The sequence below is a fragment of the Rhinichthys klamathensis genome, unplaced genomic scaffold (genome assembly GCF_029890125.1).
Source record: "Rhinichthys klamathensis goyatoka isolate OS25496 unplaced genomic scaffold, OSU_Roscu_1.1 h1tg000096l_1, whole genome shotgun sequence".
NCBI lineage: Eukaryota > Metazoa > Chordata > Actinopteri > Cypriniformes > Leuciscidae > Rhinichthys > Rhinichthys klamathensis.
Window position 1 is genome coordinate 552,501 of NW_026606635.1, and position 14,091 is coordinate 566,591.

The 14,091-nt window shown below is 40.2% G+C and overlaps 1 protein-coding gene across 2 annotated transcripts in view; it reads left to right on the forward strand.

Moving 5' to 3' along the window:
• Positions 1–14,091, forward strand: part of prickle1a (prickle homolog 1a) — a 28,382-nt gene that overhangs the window by 12,124 nt on the left and 2,167 nt on the right. The window contains exons 1-6 of one of the 2 annotated variants that reach the window (XM_056252588.1): positions 6,659–6,848; positions 10,684–10,866; positions 12,381–12,494; positions 13,381–13,518; positions 13,602–13,805; positions 13,905–14,091. In XM_056252588.1, coding sequence (XP_056108563.1) covers positions 10,696–10,866; positions 12,381–12,494; positions 13,381–13,518; positions 13,602–13,805; positions 13,905–14,091 — 814 coding nt within the window. In that variant the 5' untranslated portion in view covers positions 6,659–6,848; positions 10,684–10,695. Of the gene's footprint in view, positions 1–6,658; positions 6,849–10,683; positions 10,867–12,380; positions 12,495–13,380; positions 13,519–13,601; positions 13,806–13,904 lie in introns of those variants that run through there. The other variant, XM_056252589.1, reaches the window with a different exon arrangement.

Consider the following 14,091-nt stretch of genomic DNA (forward strand, 5'->3'; position numbering starts at 1 on the left):
TGAGAAAAGGAAGGTTTGCAAAGACGAAGTCTGACTTGAGTTTGTGGTTTAGATTTAGTGTAGATGTACACAGTGATGGTGACATTTGTTCAGTTTGTTTGTACGGTAAATCCAGCATTAATGACTAGAATGAGGTTTTTAGTGCTTTTTTATTCAATTAAATTAATATTTTATTCAGCAAGGACGCGCTAAATTGATAAAGTGCAAGTAAAGACATTTATAATGTTACAAAATAAATTTAATTTCAAATAACCACTGTTTTTTAAACTTTCTATTCATCACAGAATCATGTAAAAAATAAATGTATGATGTTTCCACAGAAATATGACTGTTTTCAACACTGATAATAATCATAAATGTGTCTTGAGCATCAGATCCTCATATTAGAGTGATTTCTGAAGGATCATGTGACTGAAGACTGGAGTAATGATGCTGAAAATTCAGCTTTGATCACAGGAATAAATTACACTTTACTGTATATTCACATAGAAAATGGATATTTTAAATCATAATAATATTTCACAATTTTTACTGTATTTTTGATCAAATAAATGCAGTCTTTGTTAGCATGGGAGACTTTTTTCTTTCTTTTTTTAAACATTAAAAAAATCTCACCGATCCCAAATGTTAGTCGTGTATATGAAATCAGCCTTAGCAAGGTCAAGTGTTCATCAGTAACATCAGATCGGAATCAGAATGTTTTCTGTGTAATGTGTGTGTGTGTGTGTGTGTGTGAGTGTGTGTTTGCCAGTGATGATCTCTGTAAGTCAACATCAGGCCAGCGAGGGCGACAGCGGTTGACCTCTCGCTATTCTTCAGGCCTTTGCTTTTTACAGTAGGATAACAGCGCTTTATTGTTCTTTATGGCTGTTCCTTTGTCAGGCCGGTGTTCTGATAACGGCCATTGGCAGGTCATTAAAGTCCCAGAACGGCCTCTTTTATGATAAGGAGTGGACACAACTGAGGTCTATCTGGAACAATAGCTGTTAACAGTCATAAATAGCAGACAAACTCAGGGCCATCGCACCAGTCTGACCCTCAAAGCCGAGATCCGCAAAGCATGCTGGGATATCTCCAGCCAATACGCACGTGAATAGCGTGGTGGAACGATGTTTAGCGATGGCTATTACAGGAACACAGTCGTCCATGTGATAATTGGCCCACATTAAGAGTCTGAATTTAGGACGCTGTCAAATATGGGTCGATCCTTCGGGACTCGAGTTAAAGGATCAGTTCCCTTCAGAATTAAAATTTCCTGATGATTTACTCGCCTCCTCCACGTCATCCAAGATGTGTCTTGGTCACATGATCAGAGCTACAGACTGAAAGTTAAATTCAGACTGATTATAAAATAAAATTCTGTATCAAAATGTATAGGCAAGATTAGTTTGTTTAGGCATGGTTGTAGAGAATTACAAACCTGCGCACATATATTCAAACACACATAACTATAGAATCAGTTCTTAATGCGCATGTGAACGCCGTCAGTGTTTATCACAGGTTCAGTTTAAAGTTTAGAGAGAACGGTGTCGTCTTAGCGGCCCCTAATTTAATAACAAATGATCATTTCGACGGAAGTGAATCAATCAAAACTAACTTCAGCTGGAAAATAACATTATTCAAGAACCGCTAAAAAAACAAACCAATCTCTGTTACCTTAAATGATATGTTTATCTCTGTAAAGCTGCTTTGAAACAATCTACACTGTTAAAAGCGCTATATAAATGAGGATGACTTGACTTGACACATGCTCTCACATGACGGGTGAGAAACAGGACTAAAGACAAGCTATGGAGTCAAGGAATCAAATATAATGCAATTTCATGTTTATGTCTTGCATGCGTGTTTCTTCTTCTTCTCAGAATTGTGAGATGTACACGACCAGTCAAACGTTTTGGATCTACGTAATTTTAAAAACAATCACGTTAAAAGGTCACGTGACGTACAGTATAAGGCGGAAGAACAGACCATTTCAAACACCCTTTACAAAAAATAAAAGGTAGAACAACGATGTCGGACGATTTTAAAGTTGGAAAAGTAAATGAGATTGAGTTTATCGCGCTACTCTACATTTCTGAACCAGAACACGCTTGACCTTTCACCGTCATTACGTAATGTGTGTCGCATCACAGATCGTGCCAGACCAGCATTAGTGGTTAAAAGTATATAAATGTTTATTTTGTTATAAGTGTCCGCTGGTTTGTCTAGATCAGACTCTTATTCCTCGGCTGGATCGTGTCGAGACTTTGAAGCTGCACTGAAACTCACATCTGGACCTTCGACCCGTTGGACCCCATTGAAGTCACTCTATGGAGAAACCCTGGAGTGTGTTCCTCAAAAACCTTCATTTCATTTCCACCGAAGAAAGAAACACATGAACATCTTGGATGACGTGGGGGCGAGTAAATTATAAAGAAATTTCAAAGTGAACTCATCCGTTAATGGCGCAGGATCTTCCGAATGGGGTCCCGAGTGCGTCAGGACATGCCGGGTCAAACTGGCCTTTCGGTTTTACAACCGTGAGTTTCAAGCCAGGTGTGAGGAGCCGTTTGAACCGCTGTGGCCGCGAGGGGGCCGGAGGGGGCAGATTTACGACCCTCTTGTGCTTAGAAAGGATCCCAGGTCAGGGATGTGTGACTTGTCCTGTTTTATATTGCACAGGAATCCTTGTTCAACCCTGAACTGTGAAACGAGAGCCACAACAGAGCGTCGGCGTGATGGATGGGTCTATTTCCAGGGTCGTCCTGAAACGCGGACAGATAGAGTCCTCATTTGAAGCGGCTCTTCTCAAGGGGTTTTGGGAAACCATTGGTATTTTTGGCTCAGGAGTTTGTACAAATGACTTCATTCACGTCCGTCAGTGTTTACAGGGTGTGGCGGTCGCTGACCTGAGGCTCGACACACTACAGCTCATTTAGTTTCGTTTTCCAGTACAAATATCTAAGGTCTTAAGATGATTTTAAAGAAATACTCTTCAAAATTAAAATTCTGTCATCATTTACTCGGCCTAAAGTTGTTTCAACCCTGTATGAGTTTCTATCTTCAGCTGAACACAGATGAAGATATTGTGGAGAATGTCGGTAATCAAACAGTTGATGGACCCCATTGACTTCCATAGTAGGAAAAAAATACAGTTACACTTTATTTTAAGGTGTCATTGTTACAGTGTAATTATATATTTAAGTACTGAGTAATATTAAGCAACAACATGTACTTACTATAGGGTTAGGGTAGGATTTGGTTGAGGGTTAGTTGCATGTTATCATGCATAATTTACTGTTGTTATTATTACGGCAAGTACATGTAACATGTAACAAGGACACTGTAAAATAAAGTGTTACCAAAAATACTATGAAAGTCAATGGGGTCCATCAACTGTTTGATTCCCGACATTCTTACAATATCTTCCATCCGAGTCCAGCAGAAGAAAGAAACTCATACAGGTTTGAAACAAGTAAATGATGACCTATTCCTTTAATAGAGATGCAGAATGACAAAGATCAAAAACATCTGCCAGTGGTGTCAGAAAAACCAATTCAAACTGAAAACCACTAGAACTTTTTCTCATTTTAAACACAACCTCACAAAAACACTGAGGAAGAGCAGCATGTATCAAGATGAATATATTGCTCGGTTTACTAACTAAATGAGACCAAAACTATGTTCCAGTGGTTGTTTGAGGCCTGTGAATGAAAGACGATGTGGTTGAAGTGACTCTTTACAGTTTCCGAAGCTGTGAATTCGTATAGAAGACCACAAATATAGCATTTCTGAAAACAATGATCCATTTTGACTCTCTTTTACATCCACACTGTAGTTTTTCAGTAGGCTACTCAACGTTTGTGATGCATGAAGAGCTAGTCAGGGGGTTTGTTTATCTTTCGGCGAGCCGCTAAAACCAGGGGGGCTCAATCCCCTCGTCCTCTTTGTTTCGGCAACACAAAGGGCTGTGCTGTGGTCCGGGTCCTGCTGGGTTTGCACCTCTGTGGCCTTGAACGCAACAATGGTGTTGTCCTCCAAAAAACCTCCATCCCATTACCAGCGCTTTTATTCAAGGCAGTGGTCGTAAAAAAGCTCAGTGAACAGTCGGCATCTATTATAGGCTTGCTATATTTGTAGGGTAGATTTTATGATTTTTGGAAATAAGGGATCGGGTTTAAGCTGCAGTTGTTGTCCTGTTTCTTTTCTCCATTCTGTCACTGATGGAGTTTTGGTTCCTTGCCACTGTCGCCTTTGGCTTGCTTAGTTGGGGACATTTAATTTAATATTTCATTGATCTCCTGCATTGACACCATTATATAAGAACTGAGCTGGACGATGACATCACGGTTATATCCAGAGCGGCTATATATATAAATGAACTAAATTAATAACTTATCACAATAAAAATGAAACATCACTGAACTTACTTAAGCTGGACTGTGACGATATTTTCTTCTGGAAACAAACTTTGTTGCATTATTTTCCTGTTATCTCTTTAAAACACTCTGTATTGTAAAAAGCGCTGTATAAATAAAGGTGACTAGCCTGTTTGGTACGACGAGATCATTGGCCAGTTAACCGAGCTGTTGAATCTGACACTTCTTTTGCACACCCCCGAGGGAAGTTTCCATTTCATGAGCACTAAGTTGTTGGTTTGTAGTGAAATGATTGAGGTAAGAACAAAGACCACCCTGGGTAGACGAATTGAGTTTCATAACTTCCTCCATCATCCTTCATTCAGGAAACCGGGAGCCTCGTCCTTCTGGACGGAGAACAAACTCTGAGCTCTTGTTTGTTTAAACAACAGGAAGGTCTTCACCTTTGGCACATTCCTCAGGAAATGAAGGCGAGATGAGGTAAACTGTCTTTCTAGGCAGGACACTGAGGGTTTTGGGGTCACTACTTGGGCGCATAAGGCGTTCATGAAGGGTGAATTTGGTTGCACTAATTTTCCAACTGTAGACATTTGTTTTTTTGTCAAAAAACCTTGTTCCTTTGGGTCTCCTGGTGGTTTGGTTGAACGGTTCTTTCATTCTGAGTTCAGATCCTAAAAGTAACTTCAGAATCAGCCTTCCTAGTGTTTCAATGCCAATGAAAGACAAAAAGTGTGTATTTCCCCAAACGGCACGCATGCTAAAAGCAAAACACCCATACAGAAGTGGATTGGCTCTGATAGGGACGGGCTTTTTGATTTTCATGGTAAACGCTCTGCAAGTAGCATGTGGAGTCTTTCAGGCATTGTGGTCTGGATCTGCTGACATCATTGTTGACTTGAGACGTAAAGGAGTGACGTTTGACTGAAACTCCAATTAATGCAACTCACTTCAGTTTTATCACTTTTGCTTAAAGAGCCACTTGAAAATAGATATATTTTTAGTGAAAATTATCTTTATTAGGAAAACTTTTTTTGCAGCCTGTTTGGGTGAATTTATAGCAATTCTGATTGAAATATTACAATATTTATGAATTATTTTCAATGCAAAAATGGATTTTCTCACTCGGTATTTTTGTCTCGTTTACCAGTTCAAATATCAAAACATTCTTAAATCAAATCATTTATTTGAGGTGCAAAATGACAGAAAGAAATGTGTAAATATTAGGCGAGTTTGTTTAAAACAGAAAACATATATCACTGGGTGGGGTCATATTTTTTTTTACTTAATTAAAAGGGAAAACTGGATTATTTTTCTGGCTGCACTGATATTTTATCTTATTTTAATCATAAATTCACTTAATCTTCATTATTTCTTAGAAGACAAGACTTAATGTCTAGTGCCATTGTTCTTCTCCAGTAAATGTATCTTGATTTAAGAATGTTTAGATATTTGTGCTGGAAAACAAGAAGTCAACGTTCAATATGAAATTTAACACTATTTTACATTTTATCCAATTTTTAGATTTTAAAACGAAATTCTAGCCTGTAAAAAAAGATTTGTTGATGTAAATAAAACGATTATTGTAAAAGGTTTTATTGTAGAAAATTCTTCAAAATTTTACATTTAATTCAATGTTATTTGATTGTATTTTTGTAAGTATTTGCTAGTAATTTCCGAGTGAACATTTAAAAGTAGATACTTTACTTTCAAAGTAAATCCTACACCAATTTCTTTCAGTGTATACGACCAGATTGTGTTATCGGTAACACTTTACAATAAGGTCCATTAGTTAATTAGTTAACATGAACTAAGAAAGAACAATAATTCTTCAGCATTTATTAATCTTAGTTAATATAAATTACAACATTTACTACTAAGTTATTAAAATCAAAGGTTGCATTTGTTAACATTAGTTAATGCACTTGAACTAACATGAACAATGAGCAGCTGTATTTTTATTAACTAACATTAACAAAGATTAATAAATACTGTAACATGTTTTGCTCATTGTTAGTTCATGTTAGTTATCTAATGAACCTTATTGTAAGGTGTTACCGTGTTATCAATATTGATGTGAGGATTGTATGTATAAGAGCATGAGTGTCCCAGTGCGTTTAGACCCAGGACAGTCGCTGGAGAAACCCGAGGAAGGGCTGGGTGAAACTGACCGCTGCTGTAAGTAATGTGAAGTGTGTTTGAAGTGAAGGGGGTTTGGTCTAGGAGCCCACGCTGAGGGCCGAGCTCGGGTTATCGGGGGAGTGGCTCCACAGGACTGCAGTAAATGGAAGAGCATCTGCTAGAGTTGATCTCCACATTCACACACACACACTACTGTACTCGTCCTGCGCCGTCGGCTCACACGCGTGACAACGTCTGCTTTGGATTTAGATGGGATGAGGCTCACACTGAGGACATGTAGTCAAGGAATCACGGGACGTTTGGAGAACACTGTTTGATTCGATTGTCTTGAAGACGTTGCTGAGCGAGCAGGTATGGTTTGAAACTGTGAAACATTTAAGTCTTTTCTGCAGGGGCTTTGAGTGCACATTTGACCTATATTTTGCTGTGTCACGTCCTACTTCTAGTTATATTTAGCTTTTCTAAACTTCTCAGTTAATTGTAGGTGGTGCAGCACAGATTTGAAGACTCTGCGTGTGTATAAAGGTCTGTTGAAAAGGAGAAAGGTGTCAGAGAGGTGTGTTGTGGGTAAATATCTGAAGCTTCTAGTCATCTGGCTCCAGCCGGTCAGAACGCAGGTGGTCTTTCTCTAATGTCTTCAGTCTGTTGGGACAAGCCTTGAAACCATTTGGTCCTGGAATAACACTCGAGTTCTTCAAAGTTTGGCCAAAAGTTTGGGAGGATCACCCAAACGCTCCGGAATGAGTCGACACTGCCTCCTTCCTGTTTATAATGTCTAGCATTCTCTGATATAACTTAAAGTTAAAAAAAGTTGTCTGATGACCCTAGACTTGTCACGGTCTTGGCATTAGGGCATCATAAATATATTTTCAGATAACAGTTGTATGTCTTTTGGAGGGTAGAAACTAGTAATCAGACTGATAACCATTTGCAATTGGTTGATTAACAAAAGTGGTTGATTCTAGTGACGATCTTGTCAATGCAGACTAAATATTTAATGTTTTACAATATTTTGTTAGGAAATTTTGGGTGAATGTAGAATTTTAAGTAGCCTGAATATTTTGAGTGTGAAATGGTGCTTTTTTAATATATATGTTGTGTACATCTATTTTGTGCACCATGTATAATATATCAGTGTTATTTTGGCTCTACTCTTGTGATCTGTTGACAACTAGTAAAAACAGATCTAATTATGTGCTCATATTAACTTTTGAGGGTTTTAGTTAAAGCTTTGAGGTAAGTTAAGTTCTAGTTTGGAGTTTGGACTTGTTTGTTTTAGAAGATTCAAAGATGCTTTTGTATTCAAGTGTTTTTGGAAGTGACATGTCATAACAAACGATTGTATTTGTTGGATTGAAGTTTTATTACTGGCTCAACAGCCGTGGAGGGAAACTCCTCATTTGTGGAGCGCAGGAATCGCTCACATCCTCTGCCAGTTCTGCTGTTCTTAACATTAAATCCATAGACAGAATTCCAGCACTGATTCAGGTCTGGACTGGGCCAAATCAAACAGGTCCTGACGGGCCGGACTAATGGAGCGCCATCGGTGCCAGTGGATCTGCTGAACATTTCCACATTTACTGGGCTTAATGAAGGCTTGTTTTTACACACACGCACTATTCTCATTAACCACATCATTTTTAATGCACCCATAATGAGTGTCATTCTGACTAATTTACCTGAGAAAAATTTAGTAGTTATGCAGTAAAGCCATGTTATGTTCAAAACAGTCACATTTACTGTCTCTCAAAGGTCAAATCTGTTGACTGAACTACTACTATACTCTAATTGAATCTGGTTTTACCCAGTTAACCCATGCTATTTCTGTGAGAATAGTTACCTCTCACATTTCCACACCAAAGTTGTGGATATGGGCTATTGAGTAAGATGTCATTTGTTTGGGTTGACCTGGTGTCCTCAGGACACTTATGCAAATTAATCTGTATGAGAGTTCATTTGCATGGTCATATCATTTTGATTAGCCACGTGAAGTTATGCATCATTTATTGTAGAAATAAAAATATGCAAAAAAATGCATTTATTCACTTTAAGTCTTCATGAAATTGGTCCTTTGCTATTCTGAGGGTCCATTACCATATGAGTCTCTGGTAGTTACCCTTGTGTGATCACCCGGGGTCCATCCCCTCCCCAGGCAACTCACCCCCACCCATATCTGCCCCCCACTGAGGGCCATTCAGGCCTCCCGTGGGTGGATCTAACAGATATGCATCTCAGACCTCCAAAGTCATGTTAACAAGCAGCTCTACAAGAGAGCCGGCTGTTAAACACTCGGGGCTCGAGGGCTTTTTCAGGGCGAGCTTTTTCAGACAGGAACTGCTTCGGTTCCCCGAGGTCCCTGCGATTCACTCAGAGCCACTCAATCGTAAAATAGCTGTTTATTTTCGATGAAACATTACTGCAGTTTCTCTTCACTTCAGTTGTTGATTAGATCTGGAGTCTCAGGAAGTGATGCTGATGGCATCTAAGACAGAAATTAGCATACTTAAGGAGACTGTTTAGGAGAAAGGGTGTTGCCTCTTTGAGCTCCTTTCCTGTGTCAGCAACTTCCTTTGAAGAAAATATCATATCCTAGTGGATTTTGCACCACCAGAACACATGTGTAACATGGCAGGGAATGTATCTCTTCTGATAGAATTACATAACCAGGCTAATGTTTGAGTAGTCTCTTACAGTAACTTCAATGGTTGTACTGAGAAGAGTTTGGGGTATTTGAACACCTAAAATTAAGTACTTTGGTGAAGAAGTCACAGTTTTAAACATTTTTAGCCTCTGTTGGAGTGGGTTTGTCAGGGAGCCTTTATGATTTCCACTGAGTTCAACCGAAGAGAATTTCAGGCCTGAACAAAAAGCTGTGTTGGGTCGTTTCAGTTGATCATCTATAGATGGGATTGTGATGGGTCGGGAACGATTGCATTTACTTCAACATCTCAAATGTGTATTGGCACATCAATTTAACTGCATTGCAATTAATTTACCCAGTGTTATCTGATAGTTGAGCATTCTGGTTATCTTTATCTGTGTTATTGTAAAACCTTTCACTACTGTTTTAAAGATGCATTTCTCTTTTTTTGTTGTTGTTGTTGACTTGGTTGAATAGTTCTAACATAGGAGATGAGTCATTTGAGTGCCTTTTCTTTTCAGTTTAATCAAAGTAGAATTGTTTGGACAATTAAGACCCCCCCACACACACACACACACACACACACACACACACACATTGTGGCATTACTTTTATGAAAAAATTCTCCTAATTCTCTCTATCCCACTACAATTAAAAAAAGTCAATTCATTCTCTTTAGTGTGAAATATGATCTGACATTTCTTGCCACTTTTTGTGAGCTTCACCCTTTCACCGTTGATGCACATATTCTGGATGCATCTTCCCGTTCCAGTCTAAATTGCTGTACATGTGAAACTAACACCTGTCATTGGGTTCATTCCATCCATCTCACCTGTTTTCATTCCAAAAACAGCAGCTCCAGAGATCAAAGCATCTGATGATGCCTCACTCAGCAGGACGTGATGCGGTATGGCAGGTTCTAAAACACTGTCCTCAACAAACAGCACAGGGGCTTGAAGAAAGACATGGTTTTCAAGCATTACCATATGGCTTTGTTATGCTTGGTGTCCTGAATGGACTTCAAAGGAGTGACAGGGAAGAACGCAAAAGATCTTGTCTTGAGAAGTTTCAGTCCTCTGTCCGTTTGAGCTGAAAGAGTTCTGAACAGTCTCAAGTAAACTGTTGTTGGGAAAAATCATATATGGCATGCATTAGTGCTCAACTTAACCAGAAGAGCGTCCCAATAGAAGGAAATGGAAAATACCAGAAAGCTTCCACGGTGATGATGAGTCGGGAAAATACATTAAAATAAATTGACTGTAAAAGAGTTAGGATGGTTGAAGTTTGGAGGGAATGTCCAACCACATCACGGCAAAACTCGGCACAATAGCAGTAACAATAAAACTGCCATCGTTTTATGAGCAGAATCTATTTAACAGGCCTCCACCCTGGGCTGGAAGTCACCATAACTGCCATGAAATGTTTTAGGACGCTGCATTATTCCAGTTGCGTTATTGTTCTCATCCCAATACAATGTATCTTACGAGGTGTTTTATCATGTGGTTTCGTGATCCATGACACACTGTACCCTCTTAACCACTTCAGGAGGTCTTTCTGATGAACCTCGAGAATTCGGGAAGTTTCCACGGTGCCGTGAGGCAGCTGGACATGGAGCCTAAGGTCAACAAGCTCACGTTCGGCTTCCAGCGGAGCTCCACCTCAGATGACGACTCGGGCTGTGCCTTGGAGGAATATGCTTGGGTGCCACCAGGACTTCGACCAGAGCAGGTAAACCAATCTCTATGGGCGTATGAAAGTCTAGAACTTATTGGAATATTGCCTCCACAACGTGAAGCATTTAACAGAGAACTTACATTAATGCTTATGTCAGAACAGTACCCATGTAAGGTAGGAAATGGTTAGAAGGCAGCATGAAGCCAAAATGGCAACATTATTTAGAAAGGGGAAAACCGCAATAACAAGCATGTTACATAATGCAAAGCAGTCGCATGTCTTCAGTTTCAGGGAAAGAATCTGGTCTGTAATGGCTAAATAGTATCATGCAGTTCAAGATGTGATATCTTAACAATGTGCAAGTTGTTATACAATAAATACACCAGATGTGATCTTTATTAAAATTCCAAACTGTCAATCATTCTGTCAGCAGAGCTAGTCATAGTCACTAAGATTTAGAGGACCTTACTGCATTTTTGCAGGCACAGCTAAACACTGTGAAGGAAGCACCCCACAGGCATTTTGGGAACAGGAAATGCTGCTTTTTATTTACAAACTACTTCATGGAAAATCTGCAAGTCATTATCTCAAGCTGCCAGACAAAAGGGCTTGAAATGATGAGGAAAAGCAGTTTGCTAACAGCCAAGCTCGCAGCCACAACTTTTTTTTTTTCCTGGCATTGTACGCAAAGGCGGTCCTCTCGTGCCTGGAGGCGCGCTGATGTGGCGCTGATTCCAGTCGGTGTCCCACACTTCCCCCAGCTGTCCTTAAGAGCACCCTTGAATAAAATCTGAAGTGATGGGTGAGGAAAAAGGTCTAAAGCAATTTGGAGACCCCTAAAATCCCAGTGCAGCTTTTGTGTTAAATACAAGAGCCAACTGTAATGCCTTTATAGCAGCCATTCTGTGAATTGCCCTGCAGATTATAGGTGATCATTGTGGGGAAGAACACAAACACTCAGGAATCGTGTTGTTCAAGTGCCTAAGGCTCAGTACCAGAGGTAATATCAGCTTGAAATGAGGGGTGATTTATGGTGCTGCTGATCATCAGGTCTAAATGCCATTCCAGTAGACTGACTCAACAGCAGCAGGACTCTCTTCATGCAGGAAAAGACAAGCACAGTTCAGCTATTTATCTGGGGGCTGTTACGACCAGCACTCATAAAGAGTTCCCACTCACAAGGCATAGGTCACAGTGTCATAGAAGCACAATAGAGTACAGTAAAAACCTTTCTTCAGCCCAAAACTGGTGGCTCAAGTTTCAGAAAAGGTCATTTAATGGAAATGGCAATGTTGATAGACACACAGGAGTGACTCAACCTGGTACACATGGCATTAACATTTGTCTCTGGAAATCTGATCACAAGTGCTCAGCTGAGAAAGGTTGATTTCATTGAGGGCAGGGTCTCTGATCTCGTGACCACCAACAACAACAAAAAACAACACATTTCTGATCGGATTACTTAAGATAGACATTGGGCTAGTGCTAGTCTAGTGTAACTGCTTTTTTGACTTTGTGCATATTCTACATGGAGTAACTGACCTGATCTGTCTCCATCTCATATCCAGGTCCAGCTCTACTTCTCTTGCCTACCTGAGGACAAAGTCCCTTATGTGAACAGCCCCGGGGAGAAATACCGCATCAAGCAGCTCCTGTACCAGCTACCTCCTCATGACAATGAGGTGAGTTTACAGAAACAAAGGGAATAGGACCTGCATCAGCAGCCATGAAAGCCCCTATTGTTTCCCCAGCATCGCTGCAGTCCAAAATGCCCACGCATCACATTTCAAAACCCCTTCAAATAGCTTTTTAACTGCAACGTGGTGTGGGTGTTTTTAGCTTCATGGGTTTAGAGCTTGACCACATTCCCTGCCATCACAGAAAGAAGCTTTGTCACTTCATATCTATGTGGGTGCTTGTACAATGAGACTTTTGAGCTGAAGATTAAATGATGCTGCTTGGGGAGACTCGATCTGACTCGATCTGAGACATTGCTCAGGGTCACAAATTATTTTAAGGATCACAACTTGTTAAAAAACATGCATAGTTTGTGTTTTTTAGTGTGTGACTTAATTTTGCTATTTAAATCAAGAGATGTTCCATTTACCTGTGTTAAGGTATCCCAAAACTAAAGTGCTCAGCAATTTGACTAAGAGATGGTTTAAGCAAAATTTCCAGGCCATCTATAAGGGAGCCTACACACAAGAGTTTGCACTGTATCAGCTAAGGCTTGGATTTTAATGGGGATGAGCATAGAAGGTTTGCCAAACTGACGCACCATCATGCAAAGTTGAGAAAATGGTATCTTTTGCAGCAGTGCACTCTGATGTAGATTTTCGTTGGATGCAGATGTGCTTTTGTAAACCAAATTTGCTGTATTCCTGGTTGTCTTTCCACTCAAAACACATTGCATGCATTTGTATTTGTCAAACTCTCCTTCAATGCTTTCTCTAGCATGTAAGCACATTAAAAGGAACACTTCCTTTGCTCAAAAGACCCTGCATGTGGTCCACAAGGACTTCTTTCTTAATAGTTTGACAGCAAACACGTTTTTAATGTCCCCCTCAGGTGCGATACTGCCAGTCTCTCAGTGAAGAAGAGAAGAAGGAGCTTCACATGTTTAGCGTGCAGAGAAAGAAAGAGGCCCTCGGGCGAGGAACTCTAAGACTGCTGCCAAGGACGATGCTTCATGCCATGTGTGAACACGTAGGTGTTTAAACTAAGCGTATTGCGATGCAAGAAGTGACTGTTTGAAGCTGATTGTTTTATTTAAACTCTTGCCTCTTCAGTGTGGAGAGAACGTCAGTGGAGGGGAGATGGTGGTGTTCGCTTCACGAGCGGGACCTAGTCAGTGTTGGCACCCATCGTGCTTCACATGTTCCACCTGCAATGAGCTCCTGGTTGATCTCATTTACTTCTACCAGGATGGGAAGGTCCACTGTGGACGGCATCATGCTGAATTGCTAAAGCCACGCTGTTCCTCCTGTGATGAGGTGAGTTTAGTTTTTCAAAAAACACACTCATTGTATTGTGCATGAAACAAGGCATGTTATATCATGGATGCTCTTATTCATTTATTGATGTCCTCACAGATTATTTTTGCGGACGAGTGCACAGAGGCAGAGGGTCGTCACTGGCATATGAAGCACTTTTCCTGCTTTGAATGCGAGACCATCCTGGGTGGTCAACGGTACATCATGAAGGATGGTCGGCCCTTCTGCTGCGGTTGCTTTGAGTCTCTGCACGCGGAATACTGTGAGGCCTGCGCCGAACACATTG